Source organism: Pempheris klunzingeri, chromosome 19 (genome assembly GCF_042242105.1).
Source record: "Pempheris klunzingeri isolate RE-2024b chromosome 19, fPemKlu1.hap1, whole genome shotgun sequence".
NCBI classification, from domain to species: domain Eukaryota; kingdom Metazoa; phylum Chordata; class Actinopteri; order Acropomatiformes; family Pempheridae; genus Pempheris; species Pempheris klunzingeri.
In genome coordinates, this window is record NC_092030.1 from 133,302 (window position 1) to 150,285 (window position 16,984).

General features: G+C 54.6%; 2 protein-coding genes across 2 annotated transcripts; both read left to right on the top strand.

Moving 5' to 3' along the window:
- Positions 1 to 1,020: 1,020 nt before the first annotated feature.
- Positions 1,021 to 11,012, top strand: atp6v0a2a (ATPase H+ transporting V0 subunit a2a). The gene is made up of 20 exons (XM_070850739.1): positions 1,021 to 1,208; positions 1,544 to 1,622; positions 1,713 to 1,810; positions 2,321 to 2,458; positions 2,569 to 2,666; positions 2,745 to 2,871; positions 3,327 to 3,409; positions 3,498 to 3,591; positions 3,676 to 3,888; positions 4,314 to 4,464; positions 4,553 to 4,692; positions 4,850 to 5,007; positions 5,089 to 5,179; positions 5,272 to 5,390; positions 7,021 to 7,231; positions 7,470 to 7,589; positions 7,928 to 8,038; positions 8,276 to 8,393; positions 8,667 to 8,838; positions 10,276 to 11,012. Exons 1-20 carry the CDS (start codon positions 1,098 to 1,100, stop codon positions 10,376 to 10,378), a joined length of 2,535 nt encoding a protein of 844 aa, XP_070706840.1. The 5' UTR covers positions 1,021 to 1,097; the 3' UTR covers positions 10,379 to 11,012.
- An 821-nt stretch (positions 11,013 to 11,833) lies between these two features.
- Positions 11,834 to 16,741, top strand: slc35e4 (solute carrier family 35 member E4). The gene is made up of 3 exons (XM_070851160.1): positions 11,834 to 11,923; positions 12,643 to 13,250; positions 14,631 to 16,741. The coding sequence occupies exons 2-3, from the start codon at positions 12,662 to 12,664 to the stop codon at positions 15,179 to 15,181; spliced, it is 1,140 nt and encodes a 379-aa protein (XP_070707261.1). The 5' UTR covers positions 11,834 to 11,923; positions 12,643 to 12,661; the 3' UTR covers positions 15,182 to 16,741.
- Positions 16,742 to 16,984: the final 243 nt, after the last annotated feature.

Here is a 16,984-nt window from a genome sequence, read left to right on the forward strand (position 1 = left end):
GCTGATCTAGTCACAAGTTTGTCCATCGATGAGACGCCTGAGCTTCATCGGTGAGGAAGAGGAGTCACTATCAGGTCACTGAGCTCACTAAACATGAAGAAGAAGAAGAGCTGGTTGCCAGGTTTGTGAGCCGACCCCCTCTTTAAAAAAGCGGACTGTTGACACACTGTGGGTCATGTTCCTCCAGAAAAGAGCCAAATGTGAATGAAGGGTTTTCATCAGATTTCAGACATGACATCAAAGGACGATAATCAGTTCGAGGGTAAAGCTGATGGTGAAATGAGGATGATGGAGGGTCATTATTTTTATCTTCCAAAAGGTTTAAAGCTTCACTGACTGTGATTCCAGTTAAATAGTTTTGTTTTTGTTCATATGGAGCACGTGGGGGGGTTGATGGACCCCCCCGTTCCGAGTACCTGACTCCTTTCCTACAGGAACGCTCGATTATTTCGGAGGATAACACCGGATGTGGCAACCCGAGGACGCAATCTGTGTCAAACACCGGCGACGCAGCGCGCGCGTAGGCCGCAGTCCGTCTGCGGCTCATCTAGAACCCCCCCTCCCTCACCGCCAGCCGGCCCCGTTAGTCAGACCGTTATTCTGCCGTTATTCGACCGGTATTGTATCGTTATTCTGCCGGTTTGTCCTCAGTCTGCCGGCGGTGCGTCTCCGCTGAGCCTCCGCGCGCTCCCGGCAGGTGTTATCAGAGGTATCGGGGTTTTGTTGGAGGTATCACCGGGGGTGTTACGGGTGTTATCGGGGGTGCGGAGCCCCGGGATGATGCCCTCCTCGGTGAGCGCTGTCTAGAGAAGCAGCATCAGGCCCGTGTGTGTGTGTGTGTGTCCATGTTGGTGGCTCGGTAGGCGGATCTGAGGAGGAGGAGGAGGACAAAGACACCCGGACCAGGATGAGCCTCGGCCCCCCCGTGCAGGCGGTGCCAGACTCTGACTGATCGTCGCCGGGTGCTGAAGCCCGTCTGTGATGTCCTGGTGGGGCCTGTAGACAGCGGCCACCAGCTCAGTCAGCAGATTAGCAGCAGCAGGAGGAGGAGCAGGAGGAGCAGGAGGAGCAGGAGGAAGGCTGTCTGCAGGATAAAGATGGAGTTCCGGAGTGAGGAGATGTGTTTGGCCCAGTTGTTCCTGCAGTCTGGCTCCGAGTACGACTGCATCAGTGAGCTGGGGGAGCTGGGCCTGGTGGAGTTCAGAGACGTAAGTGATCCTGTCTGTCTGTCTGTCTATATCTGTCTGTCTGTCTATCTATCTATATCTGTCTGTCTGTCTGTCTATCTATATCTGTCTGTCTATATCTGTCTGTCTGTCTATCTGTCTGTCTATATCTGTCTGTCTGTCTGTCTATCTATATCTGTCTGTCTGTCTGTCTATCTATATCTGTCTGTCTGTCTGTCTATCTATATCTGTCTGTCTGTCTGTCTGTGTCATTGATGATACCAGAGCTGTTCTGGAGCTGTGTAGAGCAGCCATGATGGTGATGAAGATGATGGTGATGAAGATGATGACCTGTAGTGCTCTTCTTCCTCTTCCAGCTCAACCCCAGCATCAGCTCGTTCCAGCGGCGCTTCGTCAGTGAGATCAAGAGGTGTGAGGAGATGGAGAGGATTCTGGGTAAGAGACCACCTGGTGGGGGGAGGGGACTCCCAGGGGGGGGTTAGGTGGGCGGCGTGTAGCTGATAACATCAGCGTCTCTGTGGACAGGCTTCCTCCTGAGGGAGATCCAGAAGGCCCACATCGCCGTCCCCGAGGAGGACGACAGTCCACTGGCGCCCCCCCCCAGACAGGTGCTGGAGATCATGGTAAGGTTGTCATGGTTACAGACATGTTTACTGTGGAACGTCTTTTTAAACAGGTAACGTGTTTGTCTTGTGTGATTGGGTATGGATAAACGTGGACCGAGTGCAGACCTGTGCTCACGTCTCTGTGGATGTCAGCTGACCTCTGTGAGGGAACATGCCTGGGGGGGGCGCCATGTGATCATCAGAGAATATAAACCTGGTCCTGCTGTTATCACCTGGTTTATTCGCGTCCTCTCTGCTACGTCACCTGTCAGACACCTGGACCAGTCCTTCACTCGTGTCCTGGATCACAGCTCCGTCTCGCCTCCATCAAGCTCTCACACGGGTCGGGCCTCATCCAGGTGTCTGACAGTACGTCATGTATGGATACAGTCAGCCCCCCCCCCCCCCCCAATCCTCTGACTAACGCAGAGATGGTGTGTTCAGGTGTGTCAGTGTGGCCCTCAGGTGTGTGGGTCTGGTCCTGAGGTTACCTGGGCAGTGGGTCCTGATTGGTGCGTTGGTGTGCAGGAGCAGCTCCAGCGGCTGGAGATGGAGCTCAGCGAGGTGGCCAGAAACAAGGAGAAGCTGCAGAGGAACCTGCTGGAGCTCATCGAGTACACACACATGCTAAGGATCACACGCAGCTTCATGCACAGCCGCTCCAGGGTGAGTGTCCCCCCCCCCACCCACCCACCCGCCCATCTCACCCGCCCATCTCACCCTGCTCCACCCCCCCATCTCACCTGAGTGACACCTGCTCCCTCTCTGTTGATCAGCACGAGGCTCTCGGCCCCCAGTATGAAGAGTTCCCCACCGTGGAGACGGATTTGGTCACCGGCTGCACCGGCATGCAGAGGCTGGGAGCCAAGCTGGGGTGAGCTGCACCACGAGTCACCTAACACAGCAGGAAGTGGCGATATCACATGACCCTGACCCTGGTCGGCCTCTGCAGGTTTGTGTCCGGGCTCATCCAGCGGGTGAAGGTGGAGGCCTTTGAGCGCATGCTGTGGAGGGTGTGTAAGGGTTACACCATCCTCAGCTACGCCGAGGTGGACGAGAACCTGGCCGACCTCGACACGGTGAGTTAACCTGTCTGTATCTGACAGCGTAACGGGCGCCAGGAGGAATGTTTCCTCTGTCTGCGGATGCCAAAAAGGATTGTGAAACCGGTTTTCTCCTCAGTCGGAGCTGTCGGTCAGGTCGCCCGGTCTGGCTGACACTCTGTGCTGCGTTCAGGCTGACATCACATGATCCCACGCACTAATCAGAGCTCAGACGGCCAGTGGCTGATTCCAGTTCAGTCAGTGAGGGATCAAAGGGATGAGCCTCATCGTTAGTCAGTATTCAGACGAAAGTCGGCGGTGGGTTACTGACGGTAACGAGCAGTTAGCCAGATGACGCTGTAGTCGTTCAGGTACGAGGTGAATCCTCCTGGGGTCCAGCAGATGGGCAGGGCCTGCAGTAGATCCATGGAAACGTCCTTCTCTGTCTCTGGTTCAGCATATAACAGTGTAAGCGGTCTGTTCTGTTCCAGGGGGAGATCAGTAAAAGCGTTGTGTTCCTCATCTCCTTCTGGGGAGACCAGATCGGACAGAAGGTTCAAAAGATCTGCGACTGGTAAGAACGTAGCAGTTACATGACCTCACATGTCCACACCTGTGTGTGTCCTGAATCATGAGCGTCCACGCGTCTATGCTGTCCTTAGCTACCACTGCCACCTCTACCCCCACCCCGAGAACGACGAGGAGCGGGCAGACGTGTTGGACAGCCTGCGGACGCGGATCCAGGACCTGAACAACGTAGGACAGCCGAGCCTGGGACAGGAGCTGTGAACAGGTACGCTCTCAGCGGGCCGTCTGGCAGTAACTGTGCTGTTCCTGCAGGTGCTGCACCGCACCGAGGACTACCTGAGGCAGGTGCTGCAGAAGGCTTCCGAATCTGCCTACATCTGGGTGGTGCAGGTGAAGAAGATGAAGGCCATCTACCACATCCTGAACCTGTGCAGCTTTGACGTTACCAACAAGTGTCTGATAGCCGAGGTGTGGTGTCCTGTAAGTGACCTGGCAAACCTGCGGGGGGCGCTAGAGGAGGGCTCGGTGAGTATCTTTATCTCCTCCTCTGCTCTCATGGTTCATGTTGGCCTTCATATCTGGTCTGATTTATCATGTCTGCCCCCCGCCTCATATTTTATGGTTCTGTGTTGTCTGTGCATCTGTGGAGCGTCACATCGGAGAATAATCTTTTTCCAGGCTCTCGCAGCGATGATGATGAGCTGTGAAGGACTCGTTTCACCTGCTTTAATCCTGACGAGCCCCCGTCCTCAACCACACGTCTGTCTTCTGTTTCCCATCATCCTTTGTTGTTTGCATCACTCTGTGTTTTACTCTCCTGTTGGATCGCTAACGTCAGCTCATGCTGCTACAGGCTGCTCGTTTGTCTCATTTAGCAGAGACGGAGAGATCACAGAACATCACCAGTGTTTTCTGAGTAACTTCCACACTCCTCGTTGTGTCTTTAACAGAGGAAAGGCGATGCAACCGTCCCGTCCTTTGTGAACCGGATCCCCAGCAACGACACGCCACCCACCCTGCTGAGAACCAACAAGTTCACGTCTGGCTTCCAGAGCATCGTGGAGGCCTACGGGGTGGGGGACTATCGCGAGGTAAGCCCAGGTAAGAGCTTGCCGTGTCCTCGCCCTGATCAGTGACATCTGACGGTCTGCATGTGACGGCCCGCTGAACACCTGTCTGTCATCGGCAGCCCCCTACACCATCGTCACCTTCCCCTTCCTGTTCGCTGTGATGTTCGGGGACCTTGGCCACGGGGCGGTGATGAGCCTGTTTGCCCTGTGGATGGTGCTGACAGAGAGGAAGCAGAAGAAGCAGCGTTCCAGTAATGAGGTGGGACTCCTGCCCTCTGTCACGCACAGCCTTAGACTTAGACTTGGACTTCTTTTATTGATCCCCCATAGGGGGAAATTTACATGTTACAGCAGCAACAATAGCCTGATCACTGCAGCTCATGCTCAGCTTACACCGCTGTCTCTCTCGCTCTCAGATATGGGCAACGTTCTTCAGTGGGCGGTACATCATCCTGATGATGGGGCTGTTCTCTGTCTACACCGGCCTCATCTATAACGACTGTTTCTCCAAGTCTCTCAACATGTTCGGCTCCGGCTGGAGCGTCAGGGCCATGTTCAGAAGCCAGCAGTGGACGTGAGTGTCACGCTCGCACACGTCGTGTCCCAGTGTCTCTGTCCATGTGATGTTTCCCTCCTGATTCGTGTCTTTTTCCAGAAACCAAACCCTCCAGACCAACGCTCTGCTCACATTGGACCCAAACGTCAGCGGGGTGTTCAGCGGGCCGTACCCCTTCGGCATCGACCCCGTGAGTAAACGCACCCAGACGTTACAGTGAGGCAGACTGGGCTCCGTCTCATGTCCCTGACTTGTCCCTGATGTGTCTCTAACATCCATCAGATATGGAACATGGCGGTGAACCGGCTGTCCTTCCTCAACTCCTACAAGATGAAGATGTCTGTTGTCATCGGGGTCGTCCACATGAGCTTTGGAGTGGTGCTCAGTGTCTTCAATCACCTGTGAGATTTAAGTCTTTTCTGTTCTCGTTCTGACAGAGAGGCCTCTGACTGTGGGGTGGGGTGTTTGGTGCGTTGTGACAGTCACAAGGCTGTGATTCTGTATTCGTACAGCAGCAGCCTGCAGACAGCTGACAGGCTCTGTGGTCTGTTTGGAGTCCCGAGATCAGATGACCCACAGCAGGATTCACTCCTGCTTCAGACGTGTCCTGAAACCTGCAGCACTCAGCCAATCAATCAATCAATCAATCAATCAATCAATCAATCAATCAATCTTGTATGTATGTAGTGCCAATTCATAACAAACGTTACCTCAAGACTCTCTCCATAAAGAGCAGCTCAGACCCAAAGGTCTCAGCTCAGGCAGCTGCTTCATGATTCTGTCAGTCAGGTTTTAAAGAGTCGATGGAACCACAGACGGAGAGTTAACACGCTGTTCTAAAGAGGACACGACCTCTGACCTCTGTGACCTCTGACAGCTGTGCCCTCTGACCCCTGTGACCTCTGACAGCTGTGCCCTCTGACCTCTGTGCCCTCTGACCCCTGTGACCTCTGACCCCTGTGACCTCTGACAGCTGTGCCCTCTGACCCCTGTGACCTCTGACAGCTGTGCCCTCTGACCTCTGTGCCCTCTGACCCCTGTGACCTCTGACCCCTGTGACCTCTGACAGCTGTGCCCTCTGACCTCTGTGCCCTCTGACCCCTGTGACCTCTGACCCCTGTGACCTCTGACAGCTGTGCCCTCTGACCTCTGTGCCCACTGACCCCTGTGACCTCTGACCTCTGTGCCCTCTGACCTCTGTGACCTCTGACAGCTGTGCCCTCTGACCCCTGTGACCTCTGACAGCTGTGCCCTCTGACCTCTGTGACCTCTGACAGCTGTGCCCTCTGACCCCTGTGCCCTCTGACCTCTGTGACCTCTGACAGCTGTGCCCTCTGACCCCTGTGACCTCTGACAGCTGTGCCCTCTGACCTCTGTGCCCTCTGACCTCTGTGCCCTCTGACCCCTGTGCCCTCTGACCTCTGTGCCCTCTGACCCCTGTGCCCTCTGACCTCTGTGCCCTCTGACCCCTGTGCCCTCTGACCCCTGTGACCTCTGACCTCTGTGCCCTCTGACCTCTGTGCCCTCTGACCTCTGTGACCTCTGACCTCTGTGCCCTCTGACCTCTGTGACCTCTGACCTCTGTGACCTCTGACAGCTGTGCCCTCTGACCCCTGTGCCCTCTGACCTCTGTGACCTCTGACAGCTGTGCCCTCTGACCTCTGTGCCCTCTGACCTCTGTGACCTCTGACCTCTGTGACCTCTGACAGCTGTGCCCTCTGACCCCTGTGCCCTCTGACCTCTGTGACCTCTGACCTCTGTGACCTCTGACAGCTGTGCCCTCTGACCCCTGTGCCCTCTGACCTCTGTGACCTCTGACAGCTGTGCCCTCTGACCCCTGTGCCCTCTGACCCCTGTGCCCTCTGACCTCTGTGACCTCTGACCTCTGTGCCCTCTGACCTCTGTGCCCTCTGACAGCTGTGACGTCAGTAACCAGCACAGACACTAACTCACTGTCAGTCGGCTTGAAAGATTCAGACTTCAGGTGTATGAGTCCTTCACTCCTCCTAAACCACCTGCCCCCCCCCACAGGCACTTCCAGCAGAAGTTTAACGTCTACCTGCTCTTCATCCCGGAGCTGCTCTTCCTCCTCTGTCTCTTCGGCTACCTGGTCTTCATGATCTTCTTTAAGTGGTTGGCATTCGGCGCCCAAAACTCCAGCCACGCCCCCAGTATCCTCATCCACTTCATCAACATGTTCGTCATGCAGGGCACCTCCGCCAGCCCCCTGTACCCCAGACAGGTACGACCCTGGTCCTGGTCCTGATCCTGGTCTTGGTCCCGGTCCCGGTTCTGGTCCCGGTCCCGATCCCGATCCTGACCCTGATCCTGACCCTGACCCTGATCCTGACCCTGACCCTGATCCTGATCCTGATCCTGATCCTGGTCTTGGTCCCGGTCCCGGTCCTGATCCTGACCCTGATCCTGATCCTGATCCTGGTCCTGGTCCTGACCCTGGTCCACGTGTGTTGTATCCACAGATGGGGGTGCAGGTCTTCCTGGTGGTGGTGGCTCTGCTGTCGGTCCCTGTGCTGCTGCTGGGGAGGCCGGTCTACCTGCTGTGGCTGCACCGGGGGGGCAGAGGCCTGCGCAGACGCCGGGTACGTATGGACGTCCAGCACACGTCTGTCTGTCTCTCTCTCTGTCTCTCTGTCTCTCTCTCTCTCTGTCTCTCTGTCTCTCTCTGTCTCTGTCTCTCTCTCTTTCTCTCTGTCTCTCTCTCTCTCTCTGTCTGTCTCTCTGTCTCTCTCTCTGTCTCTCTGTCTCTCTCTCTTTCTCTCTGTCTCTCTGTCTCTCTGTCTCTCTCTCTCTCTGTCTCTCTCTCTTTCTCTCTGTCTCTCTCTCTGTCTCTTTCTCTCTCTCTCTCTCTCTACCTGCCTGTCTCTCTCTCTGCCTGCCTGTCTCTCTCTTCCTGTCACAGCTGTGGTCTCCCCCCCAGGGCTATGAGCGTGTGAGGCGTGTGAGTGAGGACGACGGCTCGGTGACGCCGTCGTATGAAGATGATGAAGAGGAGGGACTGGACGAAGGCAGAGAGTCGCTCCTTAAAGAGGTCAGAGGTTGTTTCACCTCAAACTGCTGCTGCTCCGGTCACATGGTGTCACATGACGGTGTGTGTGTGTGTGTCACATCATGTGTGTGTGTGTCTTACATTATGTGTGTGTGTGTGTGTGTGTGTGTGTGTGTTACATTATGTGTGTGTGTGTGTGTGTGTGTGTGTGTGTGTCTTACATTATGTGTGTGTGTGTGTGTGTGTCCCGTATGACCTCAACGGTCCGTCTCGTTGCAGTTCGACCTTGCTGACGTCGTGCTCCATCAGACCATCCACACCATCGAGTTCTGCCTCGGCTGCATCTCCAACACGGCGTCCTACCTCCGCCTGTGGGCGCTCAGCCTGGCCCACGCCCGTAAGTCCAACCAGGAGACGCAGAGAGACACCGGGTCACTCTGTCTCACCATCAACACTCATCCTGCTCTCTCTCTCTGTCTGTGTCTGTGTCTGTGTCTCTCTGTCTCTGTCTGTCTGTGTCTGTGTCTGTGTCTCTCTGTCTGTGTCTGTGTCTGTGTCTGTCTGTCTGTGTCTGTGTCTGTCTGTGTCTGTGTGTGTGTCTGTCTCTGTGTCTGTGTGTCTGTGTCTGTGTCTGTCTGTGTCTCTGTCTGTGTCTGTGTCTCTGTGTCAGAGCTGTCCGAGGTGCTGTGGTCCATGGTGATGCGTCTGGGTCTGAGGGTTACCGCCAGAGTGGGCGTGGTCTTCCTGGTGCCTGTCTTCGCCGTCTTCGCCGTCCTCACCGTGTCCATCCTGCTGGTCATGGAGGGTCTGTCAGCGTTTCTCCACGCCCTGCGACTTCACTGGTGAGTGTCAGTTACCGAGCAGCGATGGAGAGGCTGTCCTGTCTCTGTGTGTCTGTCTCTGTGTCCTGTGTCTCTGTGTCTCTGTGTCCCGTGTCTCTGTGTCTCTGTGTCTCTGTGTCCCGTGTCTCTGTGTCTCTGTGTCTCGTGTCTCTGTGTCTCTGTGTCTCTGTGTCCCGTGTCTCTGTGTCTCTGTGTCCCGTGTCTCTGTGTCTCTGTGTCTCTGTGTCTCTGTGTCTCTGTGTCCCTGTGTCCCTGTGTCTCTGTGTCTCGTGTCTCTGTGTCCTGTGTCCTGTGTCCCGTGTCCCGTGTCCCGTGTCCCGTGTCTCTGTCTGTGTCCTGTGTCTGTGTCCTGTGTCTGTGTCTGTGTCTGTGTCCTGTGTCTGTGTCTCTGTGTCCCTGTGTCCCTGTGTCCTGTGTCTATGTGTCCTGTCTCTGTGTCTGTGTCTCTGTGTCTCTGTGTCTGTGTCCTGTGTCTGTGTCTCTGTGTCCATGTCCTGTGTCCTGTATCCATGTCCTGTCTCTGTGTCTCTGTCCTGTCTCTGTGTGTCTGTCTCTGTGTCCTGTGTCTCTGTCTCTGTGTCCCATGTCCCTGTGTCCCTGTGTCCCTGTGTCCCGTGTCCCTGTGTCTCTGTGTCCCTGTGTCCCTGTGTCTCTGTCTCTGTCTCTGTGTCCCGTGTCCCGTGTCTCTGTGTCTGTGTCCTGTGTCCCGTGTGTCTGTGTCCTGTGTCTCTGTGTCTGTGTCTGTGTCTGTGTCTGTGTCTGTGTCTCTGTGTCCTGTGTCCTGTGTCTCTGTGTCTGTGTCTGTGTCTGTGTCTGTGTCTGTGTCCTGTGTCTGTGTCTCTGTGTCCTGTGTCTCTGTGTCTGTGTCTGTGTCTGTGTCTGTGTCTGTGTCTGTGTCTGTGTCTGTGTCTGTGTCCTGTGTCTGTGTCTGTGTCTCTGTGTCCCTGTGTCCTGTGTCTATGTCTCTGTGTCCCTGTGTCCTGTGTCTATGTGTCCTGTCTCTGTGTCCTGTATCCATGTCCTGTGTCCTGTGTCTCTGTGTCTCTGTGTCTCTGTGTCCTGTGTCTGTGTCCTGTGTCTGTGTCTGTGTCTGTGTCCTGTGTCTGTGTCTCTGTGTCCCTGTGTCCCTGTGTCCTGTGTCTATGTGTCCTGTCTCTGTGTCCTGTATCCATGTCCTGTGTCTCTGTGTCTCTGTGTCTCTGTGTCTCTGTGTCCTGTGTCTGTGTCTGTGTCTCTGTGTCTATGTGTCCTGTCTCTGTGTCCTGTATCCATGTCCTGTGTCTCTGTGTCTCTGTGTCTCTGTGTCTCTGTGTCTCTGTGTCCTGTGTCTGTGTCTGTGTCTGTGTCTCTGTTTTAACGCCATCCTAGCAGCTTCATTGACGACTCCTTAAAGCGCCATCTGTGTTTTGCTGACGTGTCCTCGCTACCTGTTTTCAGGGTGGAGTTCCAGAATAAATTCTACCACGGGACGGGAGTCAAGTTTGTTCCCTTCGACTTCTCGCTGCTGCCGTCTGTGTTCGAGCAGGACGGCCTGCTGTGAGCGCCGGACGAGGCTGCGGGTCAGTGATGACGACGACGGACCTTCAGCGGACTCGCCGTCACTCTGTAGCAGCAATTTCACCACCAGGACGTCTAAAAGCCGGCCGGCGGCGCTGAGCGCCTCACCGCTGACCTCTGGACACACAGACGCCCCCCTGTGTGGGCCAGAGATCGCCCCTCTGCTCTGTGCTGTGGAAACAGCTCTGTTTTCTGACGGCGGCCGGTCCACAGCGCAGCGTAGAGTCCACACAAACCGTCCCGGAACATCATGTGATGCGTCCTGCAGCTCTGCACAGATTCACGTCAGACGGCAGCGGCGTGGCGAGGCCTCCTGATGGAAACAAGTCGACCTTTTACGGAAATGATTGTACGCTATCAGTGAGGACTGATGATGCCAAATGGAAATAATCTTCATCTGTTGTCTGTCTGCTTATTTACTGATTATGTTTATTTCAGAGTGCCCCCCCCATAACCGATAGAAGAACGTCAGGTAGATTAGATAGAAACGGTCGGGAAGCTTCGGCCTCTCTGATCAGACTGCTCGTTACGTTTGTTCATGACACTTAATCCTGTATTTATTTAAATTATTGTCTGTACAGCAGTCCCATATTTTACTGTTCTGATGTGTTTAATAAAATGAGACCTTTGTCCTTTAATCAGTTTTATTATCAGCTGGGTAAACACAGCGCCCCCTGGTGGCTCAGACCCCACTGTGCAGCTGGATCATTAAAGGTCCAGTCTGTAACTTCTACCAAAACACCTCTCAGTGGAATTATCAGAGGAAGAGGAGGAGCTGGAGGCCGTAATAAAGCATGAAGCCGTCATGGTGCCGTCGTTTACTGTCAGATCTGAATCTCTGAGGCTCTGTCCTCAGGCCTCCAGGTCATCTGATAACAAACCACAAACATCTGCTGGCAAAGAAAAGATTGAATCACTTTTCAGGTGGTCTGAAGGAAAGGTGTGTGATTATATTCCAGTATCGTCGGCACAATAACAGCACCGTTACATTAAAACTATGTATGTATGTGTATGACAGGCTAGTATGTGCACAGAGAAGGTCGTTTTTCCAGCAGACCCTGATGTCTCAAAGGAAAAAGGTCCAAACCCTCTGCAGTCATTCATCCTTTCACCTGAACTCATGGTGGATATTTAATAAAGTTTATTGTGAAATAGTCTGAGTGGCAAACCGTCTGCTCATGTACAAAAAGGACGTCACATTATTTGCTTTGTACCTTCCCTGGGGGGTCTGGTGGGGGTGGGGGGCTGTTGCCTCAAACAAAGAGCATCTTTATGGGGATTATTTGCATGTTGCACATCAAACTGCTGTCTGACTCATCCTGAACTCTGCACTCTCATTGGAGGGTTCATGAGCACGTGAGGCTCTCCAAACCTGCCCCCCCACCCCCACCGAATGAGTGGCATCGCCCTTTAAATCAGCCGGCTCGGCTCGGCTCGGCTCGGCTCGGCTCGGCTGTCAACACGGTGACCGGCTGGCGGAGGTCCGGGGATGCTGTCAGCGCGGGACTGGTGCTCGTCTGTGAACAAGGTAAAGCCGTCGGGGGTCCCACCGGGACACAGAGTCCGTTAGACCCGTTGGCGGAGGTTCAGGTTAGCCACCGTGAGAGCTCACACCGACGGGCTGTCCGTAGCTAGCAGGCTAACGGCTAAAGGGTTAGCTTAGCGCTGCTAGCTCCGTTAGCATGACAGCAGCCAGACGCTCGGTCCGCGGCAGAGGTCACACAGCTGCACCCACCGGACACCGGACAGACTCCGCTCTGTGCCGCCCTGTTAACGACACCGAGCCGGTACCTCGTCCGTGTTCGTAACGACAGTCCGGCTGTCGGACCGGGAGGGGGGGGCAGCCCTGCGGGGCCGTGTAGCAGGCGGCTATTTAAAGCCAGCGCGGAGAAGAGACACGCAGGCGGACCGTCGGGCACTCGGGTTCCGGCACAGTCCCGTCCAGCCCTCCGGTGCCCGGGACGGTCCCAACACCCCCGCGTTAGGCTGCGAGACACGGCCGCTGCGTCCGTCCACAGCTGTCCGTCAGCGGGGGAACCAATCCCCGCTGCTCGCGTCAGGGAGGAGGGCGTACCGCCCCCCCCCCCAGCATGTGCCACTATACCGTTACACAACCGGGCCGTCGTGAAAACAGAAGCACGTGGGGGGAGGCTGACGGCGCAGGCCCAGCAGCCGTGTCGCAGGCTGTTTCGGGTCGGTGGTGTTGTCCAGGTGGAGGCTCGGACTCAGCACGTGTTTTCCTTACAGAGACGACGATGATACGAACATGATCAGCGCCGATGGCCTCTCTACATGTGAGGCGACTCAGCGCGGCTGGAGGAGGAGGCCCCCCGCGGAGATGCTCCACCTGCTGTCGGCCGTCGTGGTGTGGCTGGTGACCGGGACCACCATCTCCAGCCTCAACAAATGGATCTTCGCCGTGTACAACTTCAGGTACCCGCTGCTGCTGTCCGCTCTGCACATGCTGACAGCCATCGTGGTGGACTACGGGCTCATCAAGCTGCGGCTGATCCGCCTCAGGGGGGCCGCGGAGCAGGACCTGACCCCCAGCGCCAAGTGTAAGGTGTTCCTGCTGAGCCTGACCTTCTGCGCCAGCATCGCCTTCGGGAACATGGGCCTGAACTACGTCCAGCTGTCGTTTGCACAGATGATCTACACCACCACCCCCCTCTTCACCTTGGCCATCTCCACGCTGATCCTGGGAAAGCAGCACCACATCCTCAAGTACACCGCCATGATGCCCATCTGCCTGGGCGCCTCCTTCAGCATCATGGGAGAGGTCCAGTTCGATCAGACCGGCTGCTTCTTTGTGTTTGCAGCGACGATGTTGAGGGGGGTCAAGTCCATTCAGCAGAGTAAGTGCCTCCCCTTTTAATTCTTTGCCTCAGACTGTTGGTCCTGTTGTCACTGCAGAAATAGAAAGTGGAAACTTCCAGTCACTCACAGACCTCAGAGGCTGTTTCAGTGTTTCCTGCTGTAGAGCTCCACTGAGTCAGTCTTTAAAGGTGGAAAGTCTCCTGGTTTCTCAGGAAACAAGAGGATGGGTGGGAGCGTTCAGGGTCTCCACGTCCTGTGGACACACTGACGTCTGCTGTCCAACTCTTTGGTTCCGATAAAGTGAAGTGACAGATGTGTTCCCGTTTGCTGACGGTTTATACAGACACACGGGCCTGAAACTGTGCAGAGGAGGACACCAGGCGCTCTGTTACTGAGTGGATTATCCTGGGGACAGAGACTCGCTGTACAATACAGCGTATGGCTTTAGTTTCAGGGGAACAGACATGTCCCTTTTCTCTAATTTCAGTCATGAGCTCTGCGTGGATCCTGTGTGTCATTTATCTGATCTGATCTAATCACTGTAGAGACTGGGTTAGTCTCTCTAGTGCCACCAGTCCCCACAGCATCAGCTGTCCAAAGAAAACAGAGTGAGGACTTTCTCAGACCTGTGTGTCTGTGTGTGTGTGTGTGTGTGTGTGTGTGTGTGTGTTGACGTCCAGCAGACTTTTATTTTTGATCATGACTTAACGGCTCCAGACCAGCAGGACGATGCTGTCTCAGGTTTCGCTGACCTATTTTCTCCCTCACTAGGTGCTGTTTAACGTGTGGGTCAGAGGAGCTGCCCCCCCCCCCACGTTCATAAACACATCATACATGTGCTCTGCTTGTCCACACGCCAACAGAGCTCACACATACGCTTCATCATGAGTTTTGCATTCTTTCCTGCCGTCAGACTGCTTCAGACTGAGCTGGTGAGCAGATCAGAGTCTGTCCTCTTTCTTCTGACCACAAATCCAAATCCTCAGAGAGTCTGAGGTCAGGACGAGGCCCAGATCTCTTCTGAGCAGGAAAGTAGAAGAAGAAACTATAGTCTTAGTCTGGCCTCATGTCATACATCAGGCATACATACATGCGTACATTATTCACGTATGTGATGGGGACGGAGCACATTAATGAACATCAGTGTAAAAATACCAGATGTAGACTTAACATAATTTACATGTGTCCTGTCCATCTGTAGTCCCTCAGCAGGGACTAAAGCAGGAACATTACAGGTGCCAATGTTAAGATACAGATATACAAACACACAGGAGACACGACACGTGGGGTTAGGACTGATCTCCACCTGTAAGTGACCGGTTAATAACTCGGGCGTTGTAGTTCGGGGGGGTTGGAGGAATGACCGTGCTGATGCTGCACGTCTGCAGCCAGAGCCTCATGTGTGTCTGTGTCTGCAGGCATCCTACTGCAGGAGGAGAAGATCAACTCGGTGTTCCTGCTCTACCTGATGTCCATCCCCAGCTTCTGCATCCTGGCCGTGGCGGCGCTCGCCTTGGAGAACTGGGCCGTGCTGGAGTCGCCCCTGCATTACGACCGCCGCCTGTGGGTCTTCATCCTGCTCAGCTGCCTGGGCTCGGTCCTGTACAACCTGGCCAGCTGCTGCGTCATCACGCTCACCTCCGCCGTCACGCTGCACATCCTGGGCAACCTGAGCGTGGTGGGAAACCTGCTGCTGTCACAGCTGCTGTTCGGCAGCGAGCTGTCGGCCCTCAGCTGTGCCGGCGCCGCACTCACGCTGTCCGGCATGCTCATCTATCAGAACTCGGAGTTCATCGTCGGCTACCTGGACGCTCGCAGGGCCAGGGCCAAAGAGTCCGGACAGGTGGACTTCCAGTCTACGGGGGGACTGGGACAGAGCCGGAGCAATGAGCCAGCAGCAGAGGACGGACAGGAAACAGGAAGACGAGACCGACTGAACGATGAAGGAGACTGTAGGAGACGGATCTGAGTCACTGTGCCATTCTCTCCCTCTGGGTACTCATGACAGGGCTGCCTTCAGGGTCGGGTCAGGGTTGGAGGGTTGGGGGGTCAGGGTTTCCTTTATCTTGGCGGTGGCAGTGAATTCTCTCCTTCCTCCATCTGTAAATCACCCTCCCATCTGCATGCATGAGCACGTGACCTGAATGAGGCGTCCCCCACTGTGAACCTGTTACTGAGGGCTCTAATAGATGCTCCGCTGAGGGGGCGGGGCTTAGAGGGCTGATTTGTATTTTCAGTACATATATTACCGGTCTGCTACCTGACGCTCACCTGTCCCATCTCGCTGGGGGGGGCTTTGGCAGCTTGTTGTTGTGTGAAACCAGAAGCTTGTTAAACTTGGACACTAACGGTGAGGCGGACAGAGCGGACGCCTCATGTCCTCCACTGAAGCACACGTCTGGCCCCCACGTTGGTCCCAGAGCAGCCTGACGAGTCGTTTCTATAAGTTCAGTCCTATTTTGTCGTCCTCACTGCAGCTCTCCTGGATGATAATTAGCTCCTCTCGCTCTCTAAGGAGTGCCACTCAGCTTTAGCTGTTCTCATTCCCTGAGGATGGGAGGATGGAGCTGTCCTCCTCCAATCAAAACCTTTTTAATTTGAATTCTTTCCCTGTTGGGGGGCCACTTTTAAAGAGTTGGTAGAAGCTGGACAGAGTCCTGTTCTCTCTTCTGTTCTCCCTTAGTGTCTGAAAAGCTTTTTATGGTCATGATTTTATTTTGCATTTTATTCTCTTCATGTGTGTTTTCATGGTTGAATGTCCTCATGTGTCCCAGCAGTCTCACACGGGCGCCCTGTACTGTTAGACACCTGTAATGTGTCCCCTCCCTGGTCAGAAGTCAGTCAGGTCTGCAGGCTGCTGCTCCTGGGACCACCTTCACTGATCTAGGACGTCTGTCAGGACACTCCTCCTCCTCCTGCCGGCCTAATGTGGACTCTGTCTCGGTTAGTAAAACGTACTGATGGGAGATCAGCTGGGTTTTATGTTGCACTTTGTTGGTTTTGTTTTGAAGGTGGTCAGACTGGTTCACTGGTTCTAATGACGAATACCTCAGCTGATCCTGGACTGTTACACCCCACCACTCACGGCTGGACTGAGTTCTCTCCACCAACACACAGACACTGCAGTGGGACGGCGATGATGATGATGATGTACGTGTGGTGCTGGGTGGAGAGGACTGACCTGATCACAGATGTCACTGGATTTAAAACACATTGCATGCTGATCAGAGATCAGTTTTTTGGTTTATCTGGGCGCAGAGGTACGAAGATGCTGCACTGACGCCTCGTGTGCACACGCTGGCTGTAAATAGTTATTTTATTATATTTATGTATTTTCTAGTCCTGGTTTAAACTGTACTGGTTAGAATGAGACTTTGCCTCATGCCTTATTTGGACACATGGAGATGAGACAGGAGGGGTTTGTTTATGTCGGGGGGGGGGGGGGCAGCCTCACATGCTTCTGCTGGGGACAAAGAGGAGGATGGTGAATTAAAATTATGGACCGGCACAATAAATAATATCCAAACCAGCATCGTTACTGAGTCAAACGTCTGTCAGAGCTGCTGCGCCTTAAATCAGCCAGAGTTTACACTGGAGTCTGGTCCGGGACGCAGCCGACCCCCCTCGTCTGGTCCGGGACGCAGCCGACTCCCCTCGCCTTCTAATTCCATCACTTCATTTCACTCCTAGTTTGTGGTCGAATGATAAAATACACTTTTTTTTATGGTGTCCTCTGCTGTTATTCAGGAGTTTTGATGATAAAACATTCAGC

Bases quoted from the DNA above. Each gene is read 5' to 3' on its own strand.
- slc35e4 (XM_070851160.1), top strand. From the start codon at position 12,662: ATGATCAGCGCCGATGGCCTCTCTACATGTGAGGCGACTCAGCGCGGC. The intron at 13,251-14,630 runs GTAAGTGCCTCC...CTGTGTCTGCAG, and splicing joins GGTCAAGTCCATTCAGCAGA to GCATCCTACTGCAGGAGGAG.
- atp6v0a2a (XM_070850739.1), top strand. From the start codon at position 1,098: ATGGAGTTCCGGAGTGAGGAGATGTGTTTGGCCCAGTTGTTCCTGCAG. The intron at 2,872-3,326 runs GTGAGTTAACCT...GTTCTGTTCCAG, and splicing joins ACCTGGCCGACCTCGACACG to GGGGAGATCAGTAAAAGCGT. The intron at 3,410-3,497 runs GTAAGAACGTAG...TGCTGTCCTTAG, and splicing joins GTTCAAAAGATCTGCGACTG to CTACCACTGCCACCTCTACC.